Source organism: Myotis myotis, unplaced genomic scaffold, assembly GCF_014108235.1.
Source record: "Myotis myotis isolate mMyoMyo1 unplaced genomic scaffold, mMyoMyo1.p scaffold_m19_p_4, whole genome shotgun sequence".
NCBI lineage: Eukaryota > Metazoa > Chordata > Mammalia > Chiroptera > Vespertilionidae > Myotis > Myotis myotis.
In genome coordinates this window covers 1,446,876-1,473,715 of record NW_023416346.1, presented here as the reverse complement: position 1 = coordinate 1,473,715, position 26,840 = coordinate 1,446,876, and the positions used below count along the sequence as shown (strand labels likewise).

General features: G+C 60.5%; 1 protein-coding gene across 9 annotated transcripts in view; it reads left to right on the top strand.

Annotated features, from left to right (window-relative positions):
* Window positions 1–26,840, top strand: part of BCOR (BCL6 corepressor) — an 81,629-nt gene that overhangs the window by 37,627 nt on the left and 17,162 nt on the right. For 4 of the 9 annotated variants that reach the window (XM_036304487.1, XM_036304484.1, XM_036304486.1 and 1 more), the window contains exons 1-4: window positions 3,725–4,568; window positions 21,727–21,852; window positions 22,965–23,043; window positions 23,907–26,741. In XM_036304487.1, coding sequence (XP_036160380.1) covers window positions 21,767–21,852; window positions 22,965–23,043; window positions 23,907–26,741 — 3,000 coding nt within the window. In that variant the 5' untranslated portion in view covers window positions 3,725–4,568; window positions 21,727–21,766. Of the gene's footprint in view, window positions 1–3,722; window positions 4,569–5,195; window positions 5,339–21,726; window positions 21,853–22,964; window positions 23,044–23,906; window positions 26,742–26,840 lie in introns of those variants that run through there. The other 5 variants (XM_036304482.1, XM_036304481.1, XM_036304488.1 and 2 more) reach the window with 4 other exon arrangements.

Genomic DNA, 26,840 nt, shown 5'->3' with positions numbered 1-26,840 from the left:
CAGGCTGGCTCACACTGTAAAGTAAAAATACATGATCTGAAATCACCCAACTCCCATTTATTCCAGTGACCAGTGTCATCAGCTTGAGAACCGCCTCTGAAGAGAGCCATCGGGCCCTGCAGAGCTTTATGACTTAGATCCTACGCATGTGTTACAAACGACACCCCCCCCCCCCCCCGCGCGCAATATTGGGATCCCAGGACCCTCCAGACACCAGTAAGAACCTCACCATGGGGTGCCTGGCCTTTTGCCCTAGGCCTGGGCCGTGGTTGAAGGTGAGGAGGAGGCCCTGGGCCACCCTGCAGTTAGTCTGGCCTGAAAAGAGTGGCCAGGCTCCAGGCCTGCTCCCTGAAGCCCCAACCTGCTCGCCCAGTTGCAGAGCCTGGATAGAACCTGTAGCAGGAGAGTGCCTGGGAGCTGGAGGTCCAGGCATATGTTTGCACCAGGAGACCCTCGGGAGGGGAGAGGGGAGGGGCGGCCCTCCGCAGGTCAATTAGAAGCGCCTCTTCTGTGTCTCCACTGCCCTGCACCCTCCTTCCCTCCATCGCACTCACTCACTTGCTCTCCGCTTTCATTGAAACCCTCTCCTGACAGAGTGCCTGGTCTAGCGGCCTGACCCCGCGTCAGCTCCCAAGGGGCTGGTGGGAGAGAGCAGGCTGAAGGCCCCGGCTGCCCGCACACACGCTGCAGGCTCCGTGTGTCCCCAGCTCCTGGAGCCCCTTCTTGCGTGGGAACCCACGATGGGGCTGCCCTTGAGCTTTCCTGCTAACCGGGCCAATAGGGATGCAATCCCTACCCACCCCCTTCTGGCTTGGATCACCTCAGGAAAATCTCACATTTTAATTCTCAGTGAGTCATGAACACCTCCCTGCCCCCCCCCTCCACACACACACACACTTATGCCTCTTAGGACTCCCTTAATAAGATATTTTTTAAATCCCACAGAGTTGGAAAATGTGCCCTTAGAGATGGAAGAGAACCCCTTTAATCCCACCAGCCCAAACGAGGATACCTTGGAGGCGACACTCCTGAAAAAAGGGGGGTATGAAATGCGGCAAATTACGTCAAAGGCGAATTTACTGGCTTGTTTGTCTCCAGCATCAAATTTCTCCCACAGTCAGCCCTCTTGGAGGCCCCTCCACATTTACAGCGACCCCCCCCCCCATTCATTTCAACCCTCAGACTTTTAAAGTCAGACAAACAGGCCCCTTTGTCAGCAGCTCCGGGGGGCCGCGGACTCCTAGAGGCAGCAGGCTCCATCCTCTCGCTTGGTTCCGGGATTTTCCAAAAATTCTGGCCGGTTACTTGCAGTTCTTAACTCCGGGAAAAGCCTATGCCTTGGGGGAGAGTCGGGAAGGCAAGGGAAGGGGAGCAAAGAGGGTTGGGCACGTGGCCAGCGTCCCTGCGGCCGCCTAACCGAGCCGGAAGAGCCTGGCAACGCTCCCCAATCGCCAGGCCAGCTCGCCAGACCGGCCCACAGCGGCTCAGCGGCCTCTCTGCCTGGAACCGTGTTGGGAGAGTTTCCCCACAAGCGCCCAATTGAGCCTTCTCGGTCATTTTAGATTTGTTTTGAATAAAAGGAGTCGCTTCAAAAAGAAATGTTGCTCCAACACACAACCAGAGGCCTTCCTCCAGCTGCGTCTGTAACTCGCATGCATTCGGTCTAATAACTTTTAATGTCTGGCCCTAAAACGTCTTTATAAAAAATAGCTTTACAGCATAATAGTCCAGGTGTCTTTCTGCTTGTTACCGGAGATTAAAAAAATGTGTGGGTTAGCTTCCAGAGACATCCACCCCCAGAAAGACGAGGGGAAAAGCGGGCGTTCCACCCTGCAGGCGCAGGTCCTAGGAGCAGGGGCCACGGGGCTGGGCACCGCTGGCGGGGCACTTGCCCGCCTGTCTTTTACATCAGTTCTTATAAGCAGCCCTGCAACACGAAGACTTGATTCTGCCCGAAGTTTCGGGTTTCAAACGGTAGAGATGTTTCGCTTCTGCTTTGGGAAGGGCTGTTTTTATAACTGCTAAGAACTAAGACAATAAATAAAATCGCACCTAACACCAGTCCCGCAGTCGGCGTTAGGTCTACATTTTAAAAGGGATCTTCTAGCTGGAGCTGATTTTGGCCTTGACCTTGACTTAGTAATCAACTTGAGATGCTTTTGATTATTTTGGGCATGGACACACTCCAGGATATTTTAAAACTTTCCGTGTGGATTCACGAGCCACCTCCATTTCGGATGGATGTTCTCATCCAGCCTGCACCATCTTGTCCTTAAGCAGAGACTCCCCATTTCCAGCACGAAAAGACCCCAGTGTGCATCGGAGTGGGGTCACCTTTGGCAGCGTAGTCCCGGCGATCGGGGTGCGGTGAGGCCCGTACACCCCACCCCCACTGCCACCCCTTTCCGCTAGCTTCAGGTACTGGGGCTTCTCGGCTCTCCCCAGAGGCCCTGCGCTCCGGGGAGGCCGGAACCTCGCCTCTCCGCTTCCCCCTCCCGCCTGCCTGCCCCCGCCTCCCTCCTTCGCCGCCCCCCCCCCCCGCCCGCGCTCAGCGCCGCGCCGGGTGCGCTGGAGAAGCTCAATACGTGTCAATTGAATTAACTGCTGCGGGCGCGGGCTGTACGATCAGCACAACGTTACCGAGTGGAAATTTATGGGGCGAATGGTGTAAGCCAAAAGTTGCTCCCTGCCAAGGAAAATAAAACGCGGGAGATAATCTCCTGGGGTGCGGGTGGGGGGCTCGGGCAGACCCTCCCGCCCTCTGAGGTGCAGACTGTGAAATGCCCGCGAACTGGGAGACATTCTGGCGGATCTGCACTCTTCTACCGTGCCCCCCCCCCATTCCCGCCTCCGGTGCTCCGAGGGCTGCCTCCTCCACCCCCCGCCTCGCCGAGCAATTCCCACACAATTGAAACGTCCGGGGAACTCGGGCGCGGAGTTCAGGGCGGAACGGCCCCCGGTGCCTGGGGCCGTGTTTGCAGGTAGCTCTTGACAGCTCAACGGGCAAGGGCTCCTCCGGGAGGAAGGGACGCCCCGGGCGGGGGATGGGCGCCCCTGGGCACTCGCCGGGCTCCGCTGGGTCTCAGAGGGGCCGGGCGGCCGGGGGAGCGCCGCGCTGGTGGCAAGAGGAGGCGGCGGCGGCTGCCGTGGGGGTTTGACAGCTTTGGCTGAGCGGAGTGCGAGGCGCTTTATGGTAATCGCGGGCCTCCACTGGCCTTCTGGGTAGCGAGGGGAGTCTCGGAGAGCCGCCCCCGCCGCCCCCATCCCCTGCGCTGGGGATCTGCGGGCCGCCCTCGCCGCCGCCGCCGGAGTCGGTCTGGGGCGCGCCCAGACCCGGTGTGCGCCGCCAACTCGGTCCGAGCGGGGAAGGGGAGGGCCAGGGGCGAGGGGGGCGCCACCCAAGTGGTCTGGGGTTCGGACCCCGAGAGGCGAAACGCGCCCGGCGGGGGATCGCTGATGGCCGGGACCACTCCGGCCCCCCTTTCCCGGGGAAGCGCCCCGCCGCGAGCCCACCGCCGCGGCGCCGCAGCAGAGGGTGAGCGAGGCCAGGGGAGCTCAAACTTGCGAGAGCTGGAGGCGGCGGCGGGCGGGCGGTTGTCGCCCGAACGCTGCGCCTGCGGGGGGAGGGGAGGCGGCTGCTGGGAGGAAGGGAGGGAGAGAGGGCGGGTGGAGGGAGGGGGAGGAGGAAGAGGAGGGAACCGGGGAGGGGAGACGCGTTGGGATCGCGGCGTGCGGCGGCAGACGGAGCCCGGGCTCCCAGCGGCAAGGTGAGCCTGAGCTACGCTCCTCGCTGATCGCCGGCGGAGCTCGGCAGCTGCGGGGGAGCCGCGCCGGAGCCCAGACCGCGACCGAGAGCGGGAGCGAAGCGAGCGGCGGCGGAGGGGGAGCCCGCGAGCCGCCAGGCGGGGAGCCCAAGCCGCGCTGTCGCCGCGCAGGGACGACTTGGCCAACACACTCACGCTCTCTCTCTTTCCCTCTCTCGCTCTCTCGCTCTCTCTCTCTCTCTCTCTCACACACACACACACACACACACACACACACACAGACACACACAGCCCGAGCGGGCGCTCACGGCGATCCGTCAACATGGCGCTGGGGCTCCTGCCCGAGCGCGGGTGGCAGCAGCGGCGGCGCGGGAGCTGCTGAGCCCGGCCGAGCCCGGCCCAGCCGCGGGAGCCCGGAGGATCGCTCGGGGCTGTCGCCACCTGCCCGGAGGCTTTGAGCCCCGCCCCGCCCCCACCCGATCCAGAGCCCACCCCTCAGCGGGGCCGACCCCGAGGGCAGCCGGCTGGCAGCAGACGGCGAGGGAGGCGAGCGAGCGCGGCGCCGCGAGCGGGTGGCAGCCAGCCGGGGACGGCAAACTTTGCCGCTTGCCACGCTTCCCCGGCGCGGCTCCATCTCTGATCGCTGCCGTCGCCACCGCACTTTCCTCCTACCCCGCACACCTCTCCACGCTCACCCACCCGGCCGCCCCTGGCTCCTAGCCGCCTGGACTCTGCTCGGGGTCGGGGGGACTTCACAGCTCCGGATCGCCAGCTCCCGGCTGACTCCCCGGCCGGGGATTTCAGGTCAGTGCCCGAAGCCCCTTTCCGCGGGGAGGCCGCGCGGGCGGGCGGGCGCGCCGCGGGCTGCAGTCGGCCCCCTCCCTGGGCCCCCGCCCGCTGCGGGCTGCTCCTCTGACTCGTGGACCCCGCGAAGCTTTCGCCTCGCGCTTCCCTGGGCTGCGATCGCTTTCGTTTTTATGTCTTCGCTCGAACTTATTACACATGCAGCCACCCTCAGCGGCCGGGCGCGGGCACAGGGAGGGGCGCGGCGGGGGTCCTGCCGCCTCCCGGAGGCCCGGGGGGAGAGCCGGAGTTCGCCGAGTGGAAGTTTGCAGCCTGTGTGTGTGTGTCTGCGTGCGCGGGAGCGCGGTCGCCGCCGAGCGCCGCGAGTCGTGCGCGGGAGGGGGGGCAGCGGGGCTGGAAGCTGGGAAGCTCGGCTCGGCGTTAGCTCGCGAGCAGGAAGGGGAGGGCGGCGGGTTCCCGTCTGCTTTCTTTTTCGACTCGGGAAAGAACTGTAAAAACCCCCAGCCGCCGCCGCCGCCGCGTCTCGCCTCTCCGGGGGCGCTCGTTCCTCCTGGTGGAACTTGGCGTGTGCTCGCGCCAGGGTGTGTGGCAGGCGCCCCGGCCGCGCCGAGCTCGACCTGCTACCGCCGCCGCCGCGCAACTCGGGAGGGGAGTCCCGGGTTTTTTCTTGGCTTGCCCCAAAGCACGAATCACGTGGATTAAAAAAAAAAACTACTAGGAAATCGACCGGAGCGAGGGGTTCCGACTCGGCCCGTCCGCCCATCCGCCAGGTCAGACGCTTTGTTTTGTAAATGTTCCTGTAAAATTGCAATCGGCGACCCCCTCCCATCCCCACCCTGCTTCGACCCCGCGGGCTAGGTTGGAAGTTCTGAGCCCCCGGGGTGGGGGTAGGCTGTGTCGGGGCGGGGGCGGCGGCGGGAAGGGAGGGCGGGGGTGGGGAGCCCTGGGCCCTCCGCTGGGCAGCGGGGAGTCTGGTGGGCAGCCCCGCGGGGCGGGGGCGAGTCTGCGGCCGGAGGAAGTTGGTCCCGCTCGGAGGCTGTGCGGTGTGGAGGTGGAAGGTGAAGAGGAACTTGCGCACCCGGGCGGGATCCTCGGCCGCGGCGGGGAGGGCGAGGCGCCGCGGAGCCGGTGCTGGGCGCAGGCGGGGGGCGCGCTGCGGAGCCTCCGCCAACTCGGGGGCTCCGGGCGGCGGCGACGCGCGCCTGCTGTTTACGAAGCGAGCCCCGAGGCGCCGTGTGCGGATACGGGCGGCTGCAGGCACGCGTGGTCCCTGCGGGCTTCCCGCTGCTGCTAGCCCTCGGAGTGGGCACGTCCCCCGGTCCCGGAGACGGCGGAGTCTGGCCGTGTGCAGGCCGAAGCCAGGCGAGGCTTAATTTGCTGTTAATGAATCTTTTCCAGAAAGTCCAAGATCTCCAGCTAGAGGCTGTGAGTGCCCGCGCGCGAGGACGCGCGCCGCCGGCGTCTGAAGGGTGGGGGTTGGGGGATGGAAGCGTGAAGGGGGGGGGGGGTATGCGTATTTAAAAACAAACCTTGAAAAGAAACCAGTGCGCTTCAAATAGGTATTCGCACAGCTTCTCTGCGTCTAGACTAGACAGCTCAGGGTTTTAGGTTTTCTTTTTTCCCCTTTTTTCTTTTCTTTCTTTTTCTTTTTTTTTCTTTCTTTCTTTTTTTTTTTTTGAGAGGCTAGGGGAGAGGTAATGGTGTTATGTTCTAGGGCTAGCCTGTTGGAGAAAGATCCTTAAAATGGCCTGGGAGTAAAAAATGGGGAGGAAATGGCCCACCCCAGAAGGTGGTGGGTGGTGAACCCAGACAGACTGGGGTATTTCTAGCGACCTGACACTTCCTGTGGCTCTGGAAACGGACACCGCGGGTCGAAATCAATCCTGACGAGGCTGTTGGATTCGGTTTTGCCAACAGAATTGCTGGTGTGGAAGGCGTTTTAATTGTCAGCCTCGGAGGCTCCTGTACCTGGACACTCGGAGAAGACGTTTGCTTCTCGACCTTCCCACTCCACCCCCGACCTGTGATCTGGTCTAGGCTTGGCGGAGCTGGCTCTCGTGTTTATCTGGGGCACGCTTTCACCGCGTGCAGGAAGTGGGGGGGGGGGGGTATGTTGATTCATATGCCGTCCAGGTTTAATCCGAGCCTGGCCTTCGGTGTGCCGAGTGTACGCCACTGCTAACCTGGGCCGCCTGGGGTAGTTCGGGGAATGCGCGGGGTTCGGGCGCCCGGCGCTCGGCGGGCAGCTTGGGGCGCGGACAGCCCCCGCGCTGTCCTTTGAGGCGCTGTCACCAGTAGGTGACTGAGAGTTAATTAGGAAGTGCTCTCCGGATCAATGGGCCGCACAGCTCATTAGCGATTCTCTCCAGCCCTTTGCAGGGCCGGCCGGGCCTCTGCCTCCCACACAGGCCGAGCCCCGCGGCCCGGGCCGCTGGGAGGTGGGGAGGGCCGGGCCTCGAGGGGCCCGGAGGCGAGTGGAACTCCGCCGGGCGGCGCGTTGCGTGCGGCGCCGCGGGGCCCACGCGGCCGCTCTTTCTTCCTGCCCTCGGTCGCCTCGCCTGTGTCTTTAACTCGCTCCGCTCGCGTCGCCGCCTCGCCGCCCCTCCCGCCTCCTCGCCTGTCTCTTGTTCTCCGAGCGCGACGCCGGTGCTCCCCGCCCAGTTGGGGATTAGACCGGATAAAAATAGGGCCGCCCAGCGCAGAGCGGGGCCTGCGGCCGGGCCGCCGGCTTGGCGGGAGCTCGAGGGGCCGGGGCCGGGGCGGCCCGCGCCCGCAGGCTTCCCCCTCCGCCCCGCAGTCGCGGTCACGCTCCCCGGGCTCTGTCCGTCGGGAGCCGCGCGGGCAGGGGCACCCGGGCAGGGCTCGCGCTCTCGCGGGGGTGGTTGCTGTGCCGGTGACAGATCGGTCTAGACAGGCATGCAGGCTCCCTCCCGGCTGAAGGACGGGAAGGGGGGGCGGGGGCGGGCCGCGGAGGCGGCGGCAGACTCCCGTGAGCAGCGTGAGCGAGCCAGCCTGCGGGCCCAGCGAGGAGGGTGGAGGGGGCCGGCTGGGTGGGGGGTGCGGTGGGCAAGAAGCCTGGCAGGAATTCCTGGAGGCAGAGGAGCCCCCGCGGGGAGGGGCAGGAGTCTGGACCTGGGGTTTTTCTTTCTCTAATGTTTGCATGCGCACATCCTGGTGCGTTGGGCTGGATTCTTCCAAAAAACCAAACGCAGCTGATTAGATGATCGAGTTTCACCCGGTGCTTGTCTCTGGGGGAGGCCTGGACGCAGGAGAGACCTGTGGGCGATCCAGGAGGCGAAGGTCGGCTCAGAGCTGTGGTCGGTTTGGGCCTCTGACCAAGACCGCTGCCAATGGAAGACCTAAGCCACTGTGTACAGGTCTGCATTGGGGAGAGCAGATAGGCCCTTGAGTTGTCTGTATAAATAGACCCACTTTTAACTTGAACTTGTGGGGAGTTAGTATGAGATATGTGAGGAAGACTGCCTTCAAACGGGGGCTGGACAGTGATGTGTACAAGATGGATCGTCTGTGTACGCATACATGGGGTCAGTGTTGAATTGGTCTAACAATTGCGTACAGCTGTGCCAGGGGTTGAAATTGGTGGGTGGGTTACACTGTATATAAATAAATCATTAGTAGCACCCCGGTCTCCTTCCCCCTCCTCTCCCTTTTAGGGTTTGCTGTCTATGGGATGTTCTGGTTACATTTAACCTGCCTGATAACGAGCCACATGTAGTCAAGGCAAGAATGGAAGCAGTAGGGAGGTGTACACGTTAGACAGGCTCAGATTAAGATGTGAGCCTGGGTGACATGTGCTGAGACAAATCAAGACACTTGGGCCCCGATGCCCGTAAGGAGCAAGAGATCCTTCAGGAGGGATGTATACATGGACTTGCGGGTGCAGAGACCTGTAGCGATATTCTAAGAAAAAGCCCAGACTTGGTTGAGCTGGAAACGGGCAGAATTTCTGTAACTTGGGTCCAGAGACAAAAGCCCATTTAAAGGTGTGAAGAGGGTCAGTTGGAAACAGAAAGCATTCATACGCACACACCCATGCTTAGCTACACAGGCTGAATGGCCAACAACTCAGTGTCTGACGCACACTTTCCTTCGGAATGAGACCATGATGGACACGGGAGCGTGGGCCACGCCATCACTTTCACACCCTCCTTCACAGGGAGATTATGTGTCTTTGGCTAGAAGGGAACTGCAGGCAAAGCTGACCAGCGTAAGGGTGGATGGCCCGCAATTACCAATATTCCTTCTGGTTATAGTTTTTTCCCATCTAGACTGGAAGAGATGGGTATGTGTGAAGCGGGTAGGTGGATTCCTACGAGATTGTGAGTTCTTGACCTTCAGTGGATGGAGGAACAGGAGGAGCGGGTCACACTGGGTGAGGACAGAGGAAGAGGTGGTGCACTGCTCAGCTGCTCAAGGCCATCCAGGGCCCAGTGGGCTGAGAAGACAGAACCCGGAGAGGTGCGAAGCTGGGCCCCTGGGAGGAAGGGAGAGGGGCGTGCTTTCATTCTGGTTCGCTTTTTCCCTGGAGGGGACCGTGTGGGTTCGGCATGCGTTGGGTGATTAGCAGGCACCTCTGACCCCAAAGGCGCACGTCAATGAGGCTCTGGTTTGCTTTGCCTGCGGCACGGTCCCTCTTTGTCTGAGCCCAGCCGGGAATTCCAGCTTTTATTGGGAAGACCGCACTCCCGGGTGGAGCCCGCTCCGGGTTGGGCGAGGCCGGGCTGGGCCACAGGCTGGACGGCAGGCTCGGAGGCCGTCGTGCCGCCTGAACCCCAGCACAGCCAGGACCGTCCTCAGGAGCGCCTGGCAGCCCTGACAATGCCACCTTGGCTTCCTCGAGGGCTCCTGCCCGGTGGGGTTGGGGGGCTGTGCGCAGGGCCGGCCCCACCCCTCCCCCGCCAGCCCAGGGCTGAAAGGAGCTCAGATGGCCCTTTGTTAGGCCCCAGGGTCACACCCGTGCCCCAGGGGCCGCAGAGGGCGGGAGAGCGGTGCTCTGGGCGAGAAAGGACCATCTTGGAGGCTTCATCCCCGGACCCCAAGGTTCGAGCCGGGCGAGACCTCGCCCAGCCTTGGGCGGGAGGCCTGGGCCCGCCCCCGCTGCTTTGCCAACGTGCCTGGCCGGCCAGATCCTGTCTGTGTGCAAAGCCGGCTGCGCTGCTGAGCCCTGGGTGGCAGTCGCCGGGTTGAGAAGCCAGCCGCCTGATCACCAGCACTTGGCCTGGGATGGCCACCGAACTCCAGCCCTGCCTGTGGGCTTTCTGTGGTTGTCCCCAGTGTGTTCCTCTGGGAGTGAGAGGTGACCTGGTGTTGGATGGAAATTAGTGAACGACGCTTTTCCTGGACATTTCTGTAGAAGGAAGGTCCCCTTTGCCAGCGCAAGCTCATCTGTGCCTGCCCCCAATGGAGGGGCTCAAAAATGGGGATCCCCAGTTGTTTAATTTTTAGAGCCATGTCTCCCCAGCCGACAGCACCCCTCAGCACCCATGGCTCGGCTCCCCGTGGCTAGACCCGTGGGGAAGTCCGCTAGGAGATCCTGACAGCATAAAATATAATTTGTGATCTAAGAGACAGTTTCCAGTATAATCTCATTATGCACCACAGCCTCCCGGTGTTATTTTGTGGAAGGCGGACAATGATCAATTTACATTGACCCGGGGCTGGGCGAGCTTTTAGATGGTAATTGCCATATTGATTTGCATGCAAAAAGGAGACCTGCTAAAATTAAAGACCGGAAGCTAAATTAAACTAAATTTATTGTCTAGGTGCAAACCGGAGGAACTGCTGGGGAAGGGGGGCGAGTGGGGTCTGTGTGCCGGGGGCGGAGTTTCAGGTCACAGATTTGGGAGTGACGTTTGTGGTTCCTGATGTGAGGAGGGGATGTGTTTAGGCTGTGGGGACCCAGCGGGAAAAAGTTATAAACAGGCACCATTGCATTGAAGGCACTGGAGTCTTTTAATGCCCATGGGCGCTGCAAGGGGGAGGAGAGGTTTATGGGGGTCTTCCCGCACCATTTCCGCCTCTTTCCCCCGTTTCTATTGTTCTACCCGAGCGACCGCTTGCAGTCGTGTCAGGAACACCCAGAACTCTCCATCTGAAGAGTTTTTTAAAAAATTTTTAAGCGGCCCAATAACCCTTTCTGCCTCATTCCCTCCCTCTCCTCCCTCCGCCCAGGGCTGACTCCGGCCGTTGGAGGCTGCGGAGTTCCCACCCAGACTCGGCGGACGCCGGTCGCTGGAGAAACCGCCCGCTCCAGGTGGCCCAAGGGGGGGGGGGGCGTCTGCCGGGGTCACGGTCTCGCGCGGTTGGGGGCGGGGGTCACTCCCCTGAGGTTCGAAGCGCCTATACCGAGCTGGGGGGCGGGGAGGCCGGAGGTGGGGAGCTGGAAACCCTGCCCCGATCGAAGATGCTGGAAAGTTTGAAAATGAGAGCAAGCCACTGGCCCGGAGTCAGGGGAAGCCGGGCCTCGGGGGCGTGTTGGGCTGGCTGGCAGGGTGAGGACCTGGCCCACCATCGCCTGCATCGGCGATCCCTCCTCGCGTAGGCCGGCCCCTGCCGCCCCGCGGCTCCTGCAGGTTTCACACATCCGGAGCCCAGGCTTACGGAGGAGCAACTGGTCCGGTGCTCCTGCCGCCGCTGGTGCCTTCCCCCTCCGAGCTGAGCGGCCCGGCGTGGGTAGTTTCAGGAGCATCTGAAAGCCCGGGGCAGACCTGGAAATTGGGGGTGGGGGAGGGAGGGGATGTTGGGCGCTGATTGGGAAGGAATGGCTTTCTGTATTGGGGACCCATAGGGGTCCAGTAGGGCTCTGCGTCTTGCTAGCCACTTCCACGTTAATCCCCTCCCCCACCACACTCGGGTCCCAGGGTTTTTTTCTTACAACCCTAGGAATGGTGGGTGCAGGCACTCTCTCCAAAGGGCTTTTGCTCTATCTAGATCATTTGATTTATTGCTATGTGGTGAAACTAGGGTGGCAAGCCTAGTCCTGGTGGCAGGAATCAGCACTTTCTGCAGAGACCCGAGAGTAGCAACCCACCAACTCTCCGAGCCTATTCTGAGATCCCGGATGGAGGAGAAAGTGGAGCCCTGACCTCACACCAAGTGCAGGGAGATGTGGAGGGTGTGGGGAAATGTCGAAAGACTTCAAATGGACCGGGTTCCAGGCTCCCGTGGAGGGAGTTCCCTCGGTGTTAAAGGCCAGCTTTTTAACCCTGGACTTGAGTAACAGGCCTGTGGAAGCCTTCTGAACTTCTTGGGGATTTCGAATGGCACAATTAGACCAATAATTGGCTCCTCTCCGCAACTCCAGGACTGAGTTTGACCGTGGCCCATTTTTACTAGCTGTGTGACCTTGGGGGCAAGTTATTTATGGCCTCTGAGCTTCGGTAAGTTTCTTCATTTGTAAGACTGGGAATAATTATCCACCTTAGGATCAAAGAATACTTGGCACATAGTAGGCCCCGAGGATTAGGGACTGCTTTGAATGGCCGGTCGTGTTCCTATAGGTTGCTCCGTCAGTCCCCGCTCCCCTGAAGACCTGAGGCCTGTCTGGGGACCAACTTGCAGGTTAAGTTCCCCTCCCAGGGTTGCCCCAAGGATATTTCTACCCCATCCACCTCCCTGGGTCCCTCCCTCTCTCCCTTTGTTACAGTTCTTTGCATTCTGCATTTTAAAGGGTTCCATATGAAAGGACTTGGCTACCCCCGCCCCCCAAGTGGGATCATTATATGGTTAGGAATTGATTCCAGAACCGGTATCTGGGTGCTCTTTGGCGAGGTCTTCCCGTCATTCTTTGGGGGAGGGGACGGCAGTGGCTGGGGGGTGGGGGTGGGGGGACCTGGTTGGAAGAGGTGAGAGGGGGTGGCCTGCTGCAGAAGCCAGAGGTGCTGTGGTTTGTTTGATAGGGATTAAGTCCGGATGTTATGAGGGCTCAGTGTGGTTTTCAATAAAGTCTGCCAGGGATTGCTTCTTTTATATCGATATGTATTTAAAAAAATTACTAGCATGAGAAGAAAACCAGACCTGCATGGATCCCGGCCGGTAGTGTGCTACTGTGATCAGGTTTCCTACTCACTCCCAGAGGGGAAGTCAGCGTTTGATTGAAGCTACACTTGGTTCTTGACTCTCAGGGGATGCCTGCTCTGAAACAGGAGCCCTCCCTCTCTCTCCTCCTCCTCCCTCTCCTCCTCCCTCTTTTTCCCTTCTTCCCCTAAAAGCCTTTGTGCGGAAAGAGCTTCAGTAGGCACGAATCCCTGTCCCTCTCTAAAGAATGCCTCCCAGCCTTTGCTGACATTGTTTCGTGAGCAGTGGGTTTTATCAGGCCAGCAGTTTTGCCCCCATCTTAGCTCACTGTTCCTGAGGTAGAGTGTGGCCAGGACGCACCAAACAGCGGTCCTTTGCATAGCGGGCAGCCCGGGCTTTGCCTGCCGTCTGAAGACACCGTAACCTTTGCCCTGGGGACCCCCAGAGGGGGGTGACGGGGAGCAGGGCAGGGGGCTGTTGTTGAGGTCTCAGTGGGGCATGTTCCAGCTTTGAGTGTGAAACTTGGTTCCATCGGAGAAACTGAGGCATTGACCAGTTCTGTCCAAAGGCCAACTTGCGCTCGCTCCCGGCCCAGGCCTTTAGGAAAGGCGAAATGAAGTCTAGAAACATCCAGTCATCTGCCCATAAACACAGGCAAGTGCCAAGGTCTCGCCAGTCAAAACACCCGTGGAACCAGCAGCCTCCACCTTTGTATTTATTATTTTATTAACAGCATTTTACACGGCATTTAACAAGCAGCCTGCCCGAGCTGCGCTCCCTGCAGACAGAGGGGTGGGGGGTGGGAGGGCTGGTGGAGGGGGGTGGGGGCTAGGAGGCTTCTGGCTGGAGAAAGCTCTTCAGTGAGGAAGGAGGAGTGGCATTTGGGGTCGCTTTCTGCTGGCTCCAAAGAGAAGGAGAAAGTAATGTTGCAGACGAAGCCCACCCCCTCTTCTCAGGACCAACGCACAGATGTGGCGGGCCTGGTCTCCCCTTGGACTCCAGAAGGTGAAATCTAGTCCGTTCCATCACACTTTGCCCATTGGTTATCGGTGATTTTCAAAGACAAAGTATTTGTCTGATATCGTTATTCTATATCCTGGTGGAAAGTTTATAACGAAAAGTAATGCCTTTCTTAAGTCATAAAATGAGCCTTGTATGATTATTTAATTAAAATCTATTTAAGGACCGATTAGGCGTGTAATTTGCGCTAATAATGACGATTATGGAAATGTTCGACTTAACCAAAAATCATAAAGGAGACATTTTGATCAGTGGGGCGACCAGTAAGTATTCAGGGAGTTGGACGATTTCCGAAACACTGGGGCTGGCGAAAGCGCAGAACTGCCTGGCGGGCCCCTGTGGCGGCCAGTAGAGCTGGAGGCCTCCCCGCCCCGATCCTCAGCCCAGCGTGGCCCAGGCAGGCTGGCCCATGCTCTGCTGAGCATAGCAAGCAGCCCTGGGAGCCTGCACAACCTCTATTCCCAGCTGAGGAACTGGGCGGGGGGAGGCGTCCCCCAGGCCACCAGGAGGAGCAAACTGGGAGCCGGCTGATACACCGCGCCACCACCCTGGTGAAATGGCCGTGCTCTCTTGCTTTGACAATCTGGCAGCGACAAACGCATGCTGCCTTGGCTAGCCTCGGCTGGAGGCCGGAGGCGCGGGGGGGGGGGGGGGGGGGGGGGGTCCCCTGGTTCCGGAGAAACCTGCCAGCTGCTGGGCTCGGTGCGAAGGCCGCGGAGGCAGGCACAATGCTGCTGTTGTTGGTTTGATCTCGAACTGTGGATTGTTAGTCTGGCTCTAACGATGTGGTAAGGGGGGAATGTGAAGGCTGTTTACAGCGAGTGCAAATAATGTGACAGCTGTTGGTGCGCGAGCTGCGCCGCGCCTCCCCAGCGCGCACACAAAGCGCACACTATGCGGCCGCAGAGGTGGCCGCCACTTCGTGGCCAGAGTGTCCTCCGAGGAGAGAACGCTCCGCGCCGCGGCGCCCCCCCCACCCCGCCCACACGCACCTCTCCGGCTCCCGGGGCTGGCGGTGGCCCGGCAGGATGGCTTGTGTGTTGTGGTTGAGGGAACTTGTTAGAGAGAGGTGGCGGGAGCAGGCCCCAGGGGTGGTGGGTGTCCCTGTCTGGAGGGGCTGGGCCAGGCAGGATCTGTGGGCCTGGGTCCTTAGCCGCTCGGGATAGGGGTTTTCAGGTTTGGGGAGCTAACTTTGGGCCCTGAGCCCGCTGCTTGGAAACAATGTATTAACTGGAGGCTTCTGGAAACTGAAGGCTCTGAAGGCCCTTGTTCCTCCTCTGAAATGGCCCCGCTATTCACACAAGTTAGACAGGCGGGCGCTGTGTGTGCTCGGAACGGCCCGCGCCTCGCCTTGGCTACCCAAGTGTGTGGGGTCGGGACCCAAATAGGGGGGTGTGGTTGGGTGGGAGGGGTGCAGCTTGGGTTCTGATCACCCACATCCCTTTCCCTGCCCTCCCCAGCCTGCCCCCTTTCTAGGGTGCATTTGCTTCAGCTGCAGGGCAAAGAGAGGCAGCCCTCAGGGCTGCCCACAGCGCCACCCACTCTGACTTAGTCAACTGGAGGCCCGCGGCCACAGGCCTTCTGAGTTCCTGCCACCCCCACCCCCACCCCGTCCCCCACCAGGCTCTGCAGGGAGGCGCCAGGGTGGGAGGGACAGCTGTTGGTGGCAGTGATCCGCCATCTCCAGTCCTGGAAATTCGGGGATGGCCTCAAAGGTGGGGGGGTCTGCCCCTGGGCTGTCCTGGGGCCAGTGGTGTCACCCCGTCCCTCCCCAGGGGGGTGGCCTTCTGAGCCCCAGCCCCCAGGGTGCGGAAGAGGACCCTGCCCTGTTCCGGGTGACTTGGCAGGTCCCCAGGTGCGCTGCCTACAGGATGTCTGTAGATGGAGTCCGCCCTGCCCCCACCGGCCAGGTCTCCCCGTCGGAGCGGTAACGTGGACTCCGGGAGATGCTTCTGGAGTGATCCGTGAACTTCGGTGCCAGTTCTAGAAACCGGGCTCTCTTTATGACGTGTGCCATTTTCTGTAGGAATGTTGCTTGCAAAACGAGTTTCGCCTCGGAGGAAAGGCGGAAAGATAAACAAGCTCCCATCGCCAAAACACTGGCAGCCTCTCCCTCCTTCCAGCTCTCTTAAAGCAGCCGGCCTGGATTTCCAGGATTAGACTCCGTGCTTGCTTGCGAGGAGGGACTCTGGTTGGCTTTTTTTTCCCCCCAAGCAAATGCAAATTAGAGAAAAATAATTTTCTTTCAACGATATGCAATGTATTAGTCACTTGTTATCGTGCTCCGAGGCAGGCCTCATTTGCGCGTCTGCCAGCTCGCTCACATCTGCTCGGCGCTGTTCGGGCCATTTTAACCTTGGCGGTGGCGGTGTCGTGTCTGGTCCCACGGATCAAGGAGGAGTAATTAAGCTCTGAGCAGCTACAAACATTCACGGGCCCCCATCTCAGCCACACTTGTTCCCAGCTTTGTTTGGGATGTTCCGATTCCAAGGCTGAGTAGCAGACACGGGGTTCCCATTGTTCCCTGTAAAGAAAGTGGGTGCCCCTCTCCTCCTCTGACCCTCGTCTCCAGCCTTCCCAGGACCCCCAGGCAGCACACAATTGGCAAGGAACGCGGGTGCAGGCACAGGACCCTGTGTTTTCTGCATCTTTTATTCGTAAAAAGTTCCTTTGTGCTTCCTGTGTGTGCTGGTGGTAGCTGTTGTTAATAGCCTTATGGTGTGGCTCGTTCCTTTGGGGGGGGGGGGTATTACGTGGGCTTCGTTTCTGCAAAGCCCTGGTGGGGACCGCGGGGCGCTGACACCCCCTGTGGAGTTGTGGGAATCAGTTAGTCTGGATCTGCCCCCAGGTTGTATCAATGCCAAGTGGGAACCCAGCTCTGTAGAGACTAGACAGAATGGGGTGTGGGATTTGGGGGTGGGGGGTAAGTGATTAATTGCATTCAACCTAGGGTTCCCGTCCAGGCCTCCTCCTGCTGGGGAGGCCACGAGCTTCCAAATGGACCCCCCTCTTGCAAACGCACGTGGTTGTGTGTGGCACAGCCGGGAGGGAAAGTGAAAGGAACAAAAAGCCGGGGCAGTGGCCTGCTGGGCAGCGGGGGAGGGGACGGGTCCAGCGTTGGTCCCTTGAGCTGTCCCCAGGCCATGGATCTACCTGGGGGCTGAGGGTGGGGGGCGGGGAGTGCAGGGCTGGGCTGCCAGCCCCAGAGGGGCAGCAGCTCCCCCTCATCCTGGGGCTCCCCTACCCCTCCGTCTTTACACTTGGCTACACTTGGCTTGCATCTTGGAGGAGGGGTCTAAGGAGGCAACACTCCAGGCTGGTGGGGAGGGAGCCTAGGCGGGGAGGGGGGGCTCCCTGTGCGCCCTCCCGAAGTTGCTTTTTGTCAGAAACAGTGTCGGGGAACGGAGGTACCGAGCGAGGGCTCGGGAAAGCGGCCCCCAGGAGTGTGCGGGGCGAGGGGTTAGGTTAATCCAGGTCAGGGGCTGGGGGGGGGGGGCGGTTCGTGGGAGGCCAGGCGGGGTCGCGCCGTGGGAGCGGGTGTGCGCGGCCCCGCGGGGAGGGCGGGGAGCCCGGAGCCGCCCGGGTGCGTGCGGTGGGAGAGAAAATCCCTTTGTTGCCGACTGATCGCGCTCGGGGCTGAGTCGGGGGAGGGGGCGCCCCTGCTGCTCTCGCGGCCGCCGCGCCGCCCGCCCCCCCAGGGCCAAGTTCACTCCTAGTGGCTCTCTCCTCTGACCCACGGCCCTGCGAGGGGGTAGGGAAGGTTCTGGCTGCTCGGAAAGGGGGCGCTGCAGGAGCGCCCCGCCCTCCTCCCCTCCCCCACCCCTTGCTCCGTCTATTACTAATGCAAAACTTGGGGCGTGGGTGGGGAGGCCCCCGGAGGCTATCACCACGACTGGGAGTGTGCCAGGAGGGCAGGCAGGATCGCTCCCCCACACCGCACCTCCCGCAGCCACAGCTCCGGAAGCCTGACGCCCGACCTTGGGGAACAGCCTGGGGGTGCCAGCTACCTGCTGCTATGCACACCCAGGGGGACCCGCCCCAACACTGCACATGGGGGGAACTTTCTCCTCTCATCTCCCACCCCATAGAGCCCCCCATCGTAAAATAGCAACCCCCACCCCACCCCAAGCAGAGCAGGACCCAGTGTGTGACACCGGCTGCACTTAGAGCTGCCCCAGGAAGGGATCCCTAGGGGTAGCTTCTGCTTCCCCGAAATCCTCGAAACTCTGCTGAAGGTCACCCTCCCCAGCCCAGCCCCTCTGTCCCCGCCTCGGCCTTCCTGGTGCCACAGAGAAGCTAGACTGCGATTCTGGGGTTGCTGTCTAATGGGGTGAAACGCGGCCTGTACCCGCGATTGCCAGGCAGAGCTCAAGTCCATAGGGCTGGCCAATCCCCTGGAAAGCGTGTGCGCATGTTTACAGATGAGGGACCAGGGTTGACGAGGTTCAGCCACCTGCCCAGAGGCACACATGTTCTCCAGAGAACAGCCAAGTGGTGAGGGGCACCCCCTCCCGGAGGAGGCCCCACAGCACGCCGGCCGGGGTCCCCGCCCGGGACAAGGTGCCCAGCGAGGAAGACCCTGGGAAGGGGCCCCATCAGCGCATGTGTGAGACGCGAGAGTTGGACGGTTCGGTGGCGATGTTTCCATTCTGTCTGCTTCACTTGACAAGCGTGGTGTGCAGACTTTAACTGATGGGCACCTGAGGGCGGGCGGAGGCGGTGGAAAGTGGCCTGGCGCCAGGAGGAGCCGGGCGGGGAGGAAGGACAGGTGCCAATGGGGTCTGTGCTGCCTCCCTCCCTTCGCTCAGCCCGCCTCTCAGCCCGGCGCCTTCTTCTCCAACCTGCTCTTTGTTCTCTCCTTTCCCTCCGTCCCTAATGGCGTCCTCACGCAGGAATAAGTGGCATGCCGGTGGCGGTGCTGCCTGAGGCCCGTGCGCCCCCTTAGGCCTTGTCACCGAGGGTGGTCCCTCTGACCTCTTTCTGCCAATCAGGCCCTTCTCCGCGGGCCAGGCCGGGCTCAGACACTAATCATAGCTCTTGGCTCCCAGAGCAGATGTCTGCCCACGTCTGTTGAGGGAGCCCTGAGCTCTCCCGCGCTTCCGGTTACCGCCAACCTGAGAGCCAGGGACCCCTCGGTGTGTGGGCCCCTCGGTGTGTGTCTGCATCTTGCGAGCCAGCTCTCTCCCCAGACCCGCTGTTCCAGCCACTCCTCAGCCTCCCCATCTTCCATCTTCCATCTTCCATCTTCATCCCGACCCGCAGCCTTGCGCCCTCGTCTCCGCTCCTGGGAAAAGGGTTAACCCGGAGCCTGGGTGTAGCCGGGCAGCTCGCACTGCGAGCAGGTTGGTGCCTGCCCAGTGCTTTCCTGAGTGACTTCACACGTCCTGGCACTCGGCGAAGCAGAGCCGCCTGTGCGGGAGGTGGGGGTGTTGAGAAATAGGGCAGATGAGCCTCTTCTATGTAGCCGCAAAGTGCCTGCCCTGTTGATCCTCCACGGCCCAGGGTCAGCGAAGCCAGTTTTGAGACACTTCCCTTTAGAGGTTTTTTAAAAAAAGTCCCAACTAGATCAACAGCCACTTCTAGAAGTGTCCCTGCCGGGCAGTTGGGCTGCTCTTGTCTGTCACCCTGAGAAGGGCCCGGTGCCAGGCAGGCCCACGGCTCACTGGCCCTTTCCACTCGGCTCCATCTTGGGCCAGGAGCCTGAAGAGTTAAGTCTTTAGCTTGTTGCAATGGAATTATGGCTGGCAGTGGCGCCGGTTTGTTCAACAGACCTCCACTTTTAAACAGTTCACAAAAAGTTCATGGGGCAGCTATAGATTATAAGTGTGGGGTGTGTGGGGGTGTGTGTGTGGGGTGTGTGTGTGGGGTGTGTGTGGGGTGTGGGTGTGTGTGTGTGTGTGTGTGGGGTGTGGGGTGTGTGTGTGTGTGTGTGTGGGTGGGTGTGTGTGTAGTCAGCAGGATCCAACAATGGAAACCCCCCGTCTGTTTTTTGCTTCTTCGTGTTCATCCCTGCCCATCCCCCTTCCAGCGTCACCACTAAACACGCGCACACACACACACGTGACACTGAATTGTGCGTGTCTGACTCTGTGCATGTGAGACACCGCATCCTGGCGCCCGGGAAGGACCTCGGGGCTGATGGAAGCAGCCCTTCCCTCCCTCGGCCTTCAGCCAGGTGTCGGGGGTCCTTGTCACCGAGTGGCTACTAAGGAGGTGTGCGGGGAGGGGCTGTGCAAGGGAAGGCCAGTTCTGAAGATGGACACCGCAGGTGCACACTTTTCTTCTTCCGCATCCTTTTCTTGGGGGTTTGATTCAGTGACCCTTCAGCTCCTTGTGTAATCTCCGCATTGAGCCTGGCACACAGTGGGGGTGGCGTGGTCTGGTCCCACTGCTTCAGCCAATGGCCAAGGACACTGGCACCGAGGAATGTTGCCCACCGTCCACATCAGGCCGCTCATGATGTCTTCCTTTTGTTCAAAGGAGCCTTGGGGACATGCCTAGTGGTTGTCCCAGCACAGGTGGTGGCCTCCCCCAACTCCATTTGTATATTTGGACTAAAAGCCCCCGCGCCTCTGCAGACCTTCAATACCTGACTCTTTGGGGGGCAGGGGGCGTGGCTTGTGCTTTGGAAACTACCCCCGTCGATGAAGAAAGATGCTTCCTGGAGGACTAGTCCCTTCAGGACCCCACCAGGCCTGCCGCCTTCTGCAGATGGCCTCCGCGTTCCTCTGGCTTCATTGTTGAACGCGGGGCGCGGTGTGCCCACGCCCGTGCGCTTGGTGAACAGACGGTGTTGTATGTCTAGGGGCTGGTGGGGCTCTGCTGGTGGACAAAGGGCCTAGTTGGGACAAAGAAATGCCCAAGGACAGCCTGGCATTTGGATTCAGGCCTCCCTGGTGCTCCCCACCCCCACCCTCTGCGCCTCTGAAAAGATCCGGACCGGGTGCCTCCATCCCAGGCGACCCGGCAGGCTTTCTGCGCTAAAGTGTAAAAAAACGATCATTTGCATATTTTTTCCTGCTAACAAAGGAAATGTGTCGACTTAGGGAACATTTGGGCTTTCGGAAACTGTGTGGGTGGGTGTGTGAGGGAGAAGGAGGAAGAAAGTTCCCCTGATGGTGTTCACGTCAGTGATTCCACGCTGGGGCCTGGGTCCGGGGGAGAGATGCCGCGCGGCCTGCCGGCCGAGGGAGCCGGGCTGTGATTGCGATCAGGGAATTGCCCAGGGCCATCGGTCCCAGGCATTAAAGGCTCCCCTACTTATTAACCCAGCATTTAACAGCAGGATATGGGCTGAAGCGCAGTCAAAAGAAACGGCTCAACCTCCGAAGAGCAATTAAAATCCTGCACGAGGATAAATCACGCGCCGTGATAATCCTGTTAATAAAATGCAGCTTGTCCTGACCCTTCACTCATGCAGCAAACTAGAATGTGCTGGGGTGGGGGCAGGGCTGAGGGGGTAAGGAAGTGGGGGTGGGGAGAGGTGCTCTCCCCCCTCTGGCTGGCAGCCGTCCCCTCCCAGGAGGCGGAAAATGGGTGGCTTTTGGCTGCTCCCAGGGCGCCAGCGGCTTGCAGCCCAGCAGCCTGGGCTGCTAAGACCTGTGCGCTCGCTCGCTAATGATTTGTGTCCCCAGTGAGCAGGCGTCATTGAATTACTCAGCCGCCTCCCCCTGCAGCTCCCAGGCCAAACCACCCAGGTTCGGTGCTTAATCTAATCTAGGATTGGGGTGCCATGGGCCACCAGCCCCCCGACTCTTTAACCCTTGAATTGGAAGTTGCACAGCCCCAGAAACTCAGGGTGGCGTGGGCCTCGCTGGCTGTTGTGCCTTCCACCTGCCCCAATGCAAAGGCCGCAGCCCAGGCAGAGGAGGCCAGCCTGCGGGCAGGGAGGGGCTCCGTCCTGGGTGGTGTGAGGTGGAGCTTTAACCCTCTCGCCTCCCCGGACCTTGGGGTGTGGTGTGTGCCACCGGTAGCCCCCGGGCACCGTCTGCCTCCCCGGGTCTGCGCTCTGTGGGGATTGCCTAGAAAGAGGGCTTCTCTCGTTTCCTAGTTGGCTCTTTAGTCAACCTCCTGGGATTTTGTTTTGTTTTGTTTTAAACAGACTAGACGCTTGAAGAAAAGCTGCCATCCAAGAAGACGACATGCTCTCAGCAACCCCCCTGTATGGGAACGTGCACAGCTGGATGAGCAGCGAACGGGTCCGCATGTGCGGGATCAACGAAGACAGGTGAGTGCCCGCGCCCGGCTGGGAGGGCTGGGAGGTAGGGAAGCATGCGGGTCTCACAGCCACGGTGGGCCCCGAAAGGGGTGGGGGAGAAAGATTTGCCTCGCTGGCGGCCCCTGATTTACAGTGCACTTTCGTTCTTAATTTATTATTTCATATTTATGAAGGAGAATTAATCCCAGTCTATATGCTGCTTTAACTCGAAATGTCAGGAGTGCGGGCCCAGGTGGATCGGCATTCGATGTGCTTTTAAAACAAATAGTTTGCTCAGTAATAACTGGGGAGAGAGCCACCCTTCACTGCGGTTAAGCCCAGCGTTTCCAGGCGTCCTGTGCGGCCCATTCAGCGTGGCTGTTGGCTCCTGGGTTCAGTCAGCTGACAGCTCTGTTAGTTCCTAATCGGTGATTTTAGGGTGTGGGGTGGAGACATCTAAACAGATGATCGAGGCTGGTTTTCGGGGTAATGATGAGCTCCCCTGCTGCTTGTCAGCGGTTTTATCCTGGGGATTTGGGAGTTGGCACCAGGCGCTTGCTTTATCGATGCTCCCTGATAACAAGTCCCAGGGCGGCTGCCGCAGCCTGGCACAGACGTGCGGCTTCCTCTGGAGCCGGGAGCAGCTGACATTTGTATGATATTAGTGTTTATCCCTCATCGTTTTGATAAAGGCAATCAAATATGGCTTCGTTGTCACCATGGAAACCAGTTTCGGAGGACATGGACCTAACTTTGGGGGAAAAGTTTTGAGAGCCTCCCCTCGTGGGTAACACGGAAGTGGTCGATGTGGCCAGTACACTCCAGCCTTCTGTCCCCTGCTTTGGGCTTTGACCAGTGTGCTAATATCTGTCCTCATGTAGAGCTTATAAGGGTCGTCTAAGACAGCAGAGCCCAGATTGGCATCTCTGGAGAAAAGATTGTGCTGGAGGAATGGCTGGGCTTAATTTTCAGCTGTTTTCCCCGGTCCAGTTAAATCACCATGGGCCATGGGGGAGGAATGTTTTCTAAGGGCAGTTGAAAAAAAATGGAGTTATTAGGAAATGGTCTTTTCTGGGGGCAATCTGGGAATGATGGCTTCAGCGAGGGATGCTTTCATGAAGTCGGTGTGTCCTTTCACGTAGGAAAATTCCTGTAAATGACGGTGACGCTTCAAAGGCCAGACTGGAACTGAGGGAAGAAAATCCCTTGAACCACAACGTGGTAAGAGATGAATGGCTTCTGTTGATGTGCTATCTGAGTCGCAGTGATCTGTAATCAATCGTGCATTAATTTGCATACCATTAAAGGGCTTGGGTGGGGGTGGAGCCTGGTGTTTCAGGGCAGGGCTCAGTGGGAAGCCTCTGTCTGCCGCAGGACTAGGCCCTCACCTTACCTCATCTCTTCCCACCCACCCCGGGTCCCGGCCGAGTGCTCCTTTCGACGTGCCCACGTCCCCTAGCCGGGTGGGAGATGTGCCGCCTTTTCCTCGCTAAGCTGCGTGCCACATCAGTGCTCCCGGACAGAGAGATTGCCAGCCTCCAAAGAGATCCTTAGGGTTTCCGTTTCCAGTAAAGTCTGAAACGCACGAGCTTCTCAGACACCACGGAGAGGAAGTCAAAAGATGCAACCGCAGTTTGACCCCTGGCCTCTTTATTGATTTAGAAATGAGCCATCTTCAGTCCTCCGCTGAAGATTGTTTCTTGTTATGTTAAATAGCATCCAGGAAAGACCCAGTGAGCATGGCCCCGCCCCCACCCACGGGCCACGGAGGGTTAGTCTGAGTTCTGGACCCTGAGAGGCGTGGAGTTAGTGTGTGTCCGTGGCGGCACCGTGTTTTTTTGCTGAGAAGGTGCATTTCCCAGAGTTAATAGATGACTGATAACGTGTGGGTCCCTAGTGGAGCTGGCAGCCAAGGGTTCTGGATGAGGGGGGAGGGCGCCGGAGAACCCGCACCCTTTCCTCCTCCCCCCTTTCTGCTCAGATGCTGAGGCGCCTGGTGTGTTCCTGAGCAGGTGGCAGTCGCTCTTTGGGACGGCCGGGTGCTTGGGAGGAATGTCTTAGTAACCCCGTGTTCTTCCGCCAAGGTGGATGCGACCACTGCCCACCGGATCGATGGCCTGACGGCGCTGAGCATGGACCGCACCGGCCTCATTCGGGAAGGGCTGCGGGTCCCGGGCAACATCGTGTATTCCAGCCTGTGCGGGCTGGGCTCCGAGAAAGGCCGGGAGGCCGCCGCCAGCTCCCTCGGCGGTCTCGGGTTTTCTTCCGAAAGAAACCCAGAGGTGCAGTTCAAACCCAACACCCCTGAGACGGTGGAGGCCTCCGCCGTCTCTGGAAAAGCCCCCAATGGCTTCAGTGCCATCTACAAAACGCCACCCGGAATACAAAAAGGCGCGGTGCCCCCCGCAGAGGCGCTGGGCTTGGACCGGCCGGCCGGCGACAAGCAGAGCCCTCTCAACATCAATGGTGCTAGCTACCTGCGGCTGCCCTGGGTCAACCCCTACATGGAGGGGGCCACGCCAGCCATCTACCCTTTCCTGGACTCGCCAAACAAGTACCCCCTGAACATGTACAAGGCCTTGCTACCTCAGCAGTCCTACAGCCTGGCCCAGCCGCTCTACTCCCCCGTCTGTACCAACGGGGAGCGCTTCCTCTACCTGCCGCCGCCCCACTACGTCAGCCCCCATATCCCCTCGTCCCTGGCTTCGCCCATGAGGCTCTCGACGCCTTCGGCCTCCCCAGCCATCCCCCCGCTGGTCCACTGTGCCGACAAGAGTCTGCCCTGGAAGATGGGCGTCAACCCTGGGAGCCCCGTCGATTCCCACGCCTACCCCCACATCCAGAACAGCAAGCAGCCCCGGGTGCCGTCCTCCAAGCCGGTCAGCAGTGGCCTGCCCGGGGACGCGGCGCTCCTGCTGCCGCCCTCGCCTCGGCCTTCACCCCGGGTCCACCTGCCCTCGCAGCCCACGGTGGACACCTACCCCGAGTTCCACAAGCATTTCGCCCGGATCTCCACGTCGCCCTCCGTCACCCTGTCGAAGCCATACATGACGGTCAGCGGAGACTTCCCGGTGGCCCGGCTCTCCAAGTACCCGAAGGTGGCAGAGGGGACGGACAGCGCACAGCCGGTGCCCGGGCACCCTCGGAAAACGGCGGGTCAGGACAGGAAAGACGGGGGCTCCCCTCCTCTCTTGGAGAAGCAGACGATTACCAAAGATGTCACCGATAAGCCGCTGGACTTGTCCTCGAAGGTGGTGGACGCAGATGCGTCCAAAGCCGAGCACATGAAGAAGATGGCTCCCACGGTGCTGGTGCACAGCAGAGCCGCCAGTGGCCTCGTGCTGGCCGGGGGCGAGATGCCCAAGGAAACCTTATCCCCTCCGGGGAGCGGCTGCGCTATCTATAGATCTGAGATCATCAGCACGGCGCCCTCGTCCTGGGTGGTGCCCGGGCCCAGCCCCAGCGAGGAGAACAATGGCAAGGGCCTGCCGCTCAAAAACAAGGCCTTGGACTGGGCCCTCCCGCAGCAGCGGAGTTCCTCGTGTCCTCGCATGGGCGGCACGGACACTGTGGTCACTAACGTCTCGGGGGCAGTGTCCAGTGCGGGCCGCCCGGCCTCCGCATCGCCAGCCCCCAATGCCAATGCCAATGCCGATGGCAGCAAGACCAGCAGGAGCTCCGTGGACACCACGCCGTCCGTCATCCAGCACGTGGGCCAGCCCCAGACCACGCCCGCCAAGCACAGCGGGGCCAGCAGCAAGGGCGCCAAAGCCAGCAACCCAGACCCCAGCTTCAAAGCGAGCGAGAATGGCCTCCCGCCCAGCTCCATCTTCCTCTCTCCGAACGAGGCGTTCAGGTCCCCACCCATCCCCTACCCCAGGAGCTACCTCCCCTACCCAGCGCCCGAGGGCATTGCCATCAGCCCCCTCTCCTTACACGGCAAGGGACCTGTCTACCCTCACCCGGTCTTGTTGCCCAACGGCAGTCTCTTTCCCGGGCACCTGGCCCCCAAGCCCGGCCTGCCCTATGGGCTGCCCACCGGCCGGCCGGAGTTTGTGACCTACCAGGACGCGCTGGGGTTGGGCATGGTGCATCCCATGTTGATACCTCACACGCCCATCGAGATCGCGAAGGAGGAGAAGCCGGAGAGGAGGTCCCGGTCCCACGAGAGAGGCCGCTACGAGGACCCCACCCTCCGGAGCCGCTTCGATCTGCTGGAAGCGAGCAGCACCAAGTTACACCCAGACGTTCCAGCCGACAAGAACCTGAAGCCCAGCCCCGGCTGGAATCAAGGCAAAACGGTCATCAAGAGCGACAAGCTCGTGTATGTGGACCTCCTTCGGGAAGAGTCAGACACTAAACCTGACGCGAACGTGTCCAAAGCCGGCTTCGCCGCCGACGGCATCGGCCAGACCCCTGAGCCCGCCAAGCCCGCGGCCGAGCCGGCCCTGCAGTCGCACCGCGATTTCATGGCCCTGAGAGAGGAGCTGGGGCGCATCAGTGACTTCCATGAAGCTTATGCCTTCAAACAGGCCGCGGGCCAGGCCGTCTTCAGCTTAAGCAAGGAGGGCGCTCCAGCGGGCCCCAGCAAGGAGAACCTGGGGGTGCCGGTCTCCACCTCGTTCCTGGAGCCGACACTCGGGAGCGATGGCCCTGCTGTAACTTTTGGTAAAACCCCAGAGGACCCCAAACCATTTTGTGTGGGCGGTGCCCCACCCAGTGTGGACGTCACCCCCACCTATACCAAAGATGGAGCTGATGAGGCAGAATCTGATGGCAAAGTGCTGAAGCCGAAGCCGTCGAAGCTGGCCAAGAGAATCGCCAACTCCGCTGGTTACGTGGGTGACAGATTCAAGTGTGTCACCACCGAACTGTACGCAGATTCCAGTCAGCTGAGCCGGGAGCAGCGGGCACTGCAGGTGAGCCCCACCCCCGAATCTCAGTGACTTGACCAGTTGTCAGCTTTGTAATGTGTAAAGGGATGGGGGTGGGGGGACATGGGGGGGGTCTGGTAAGGC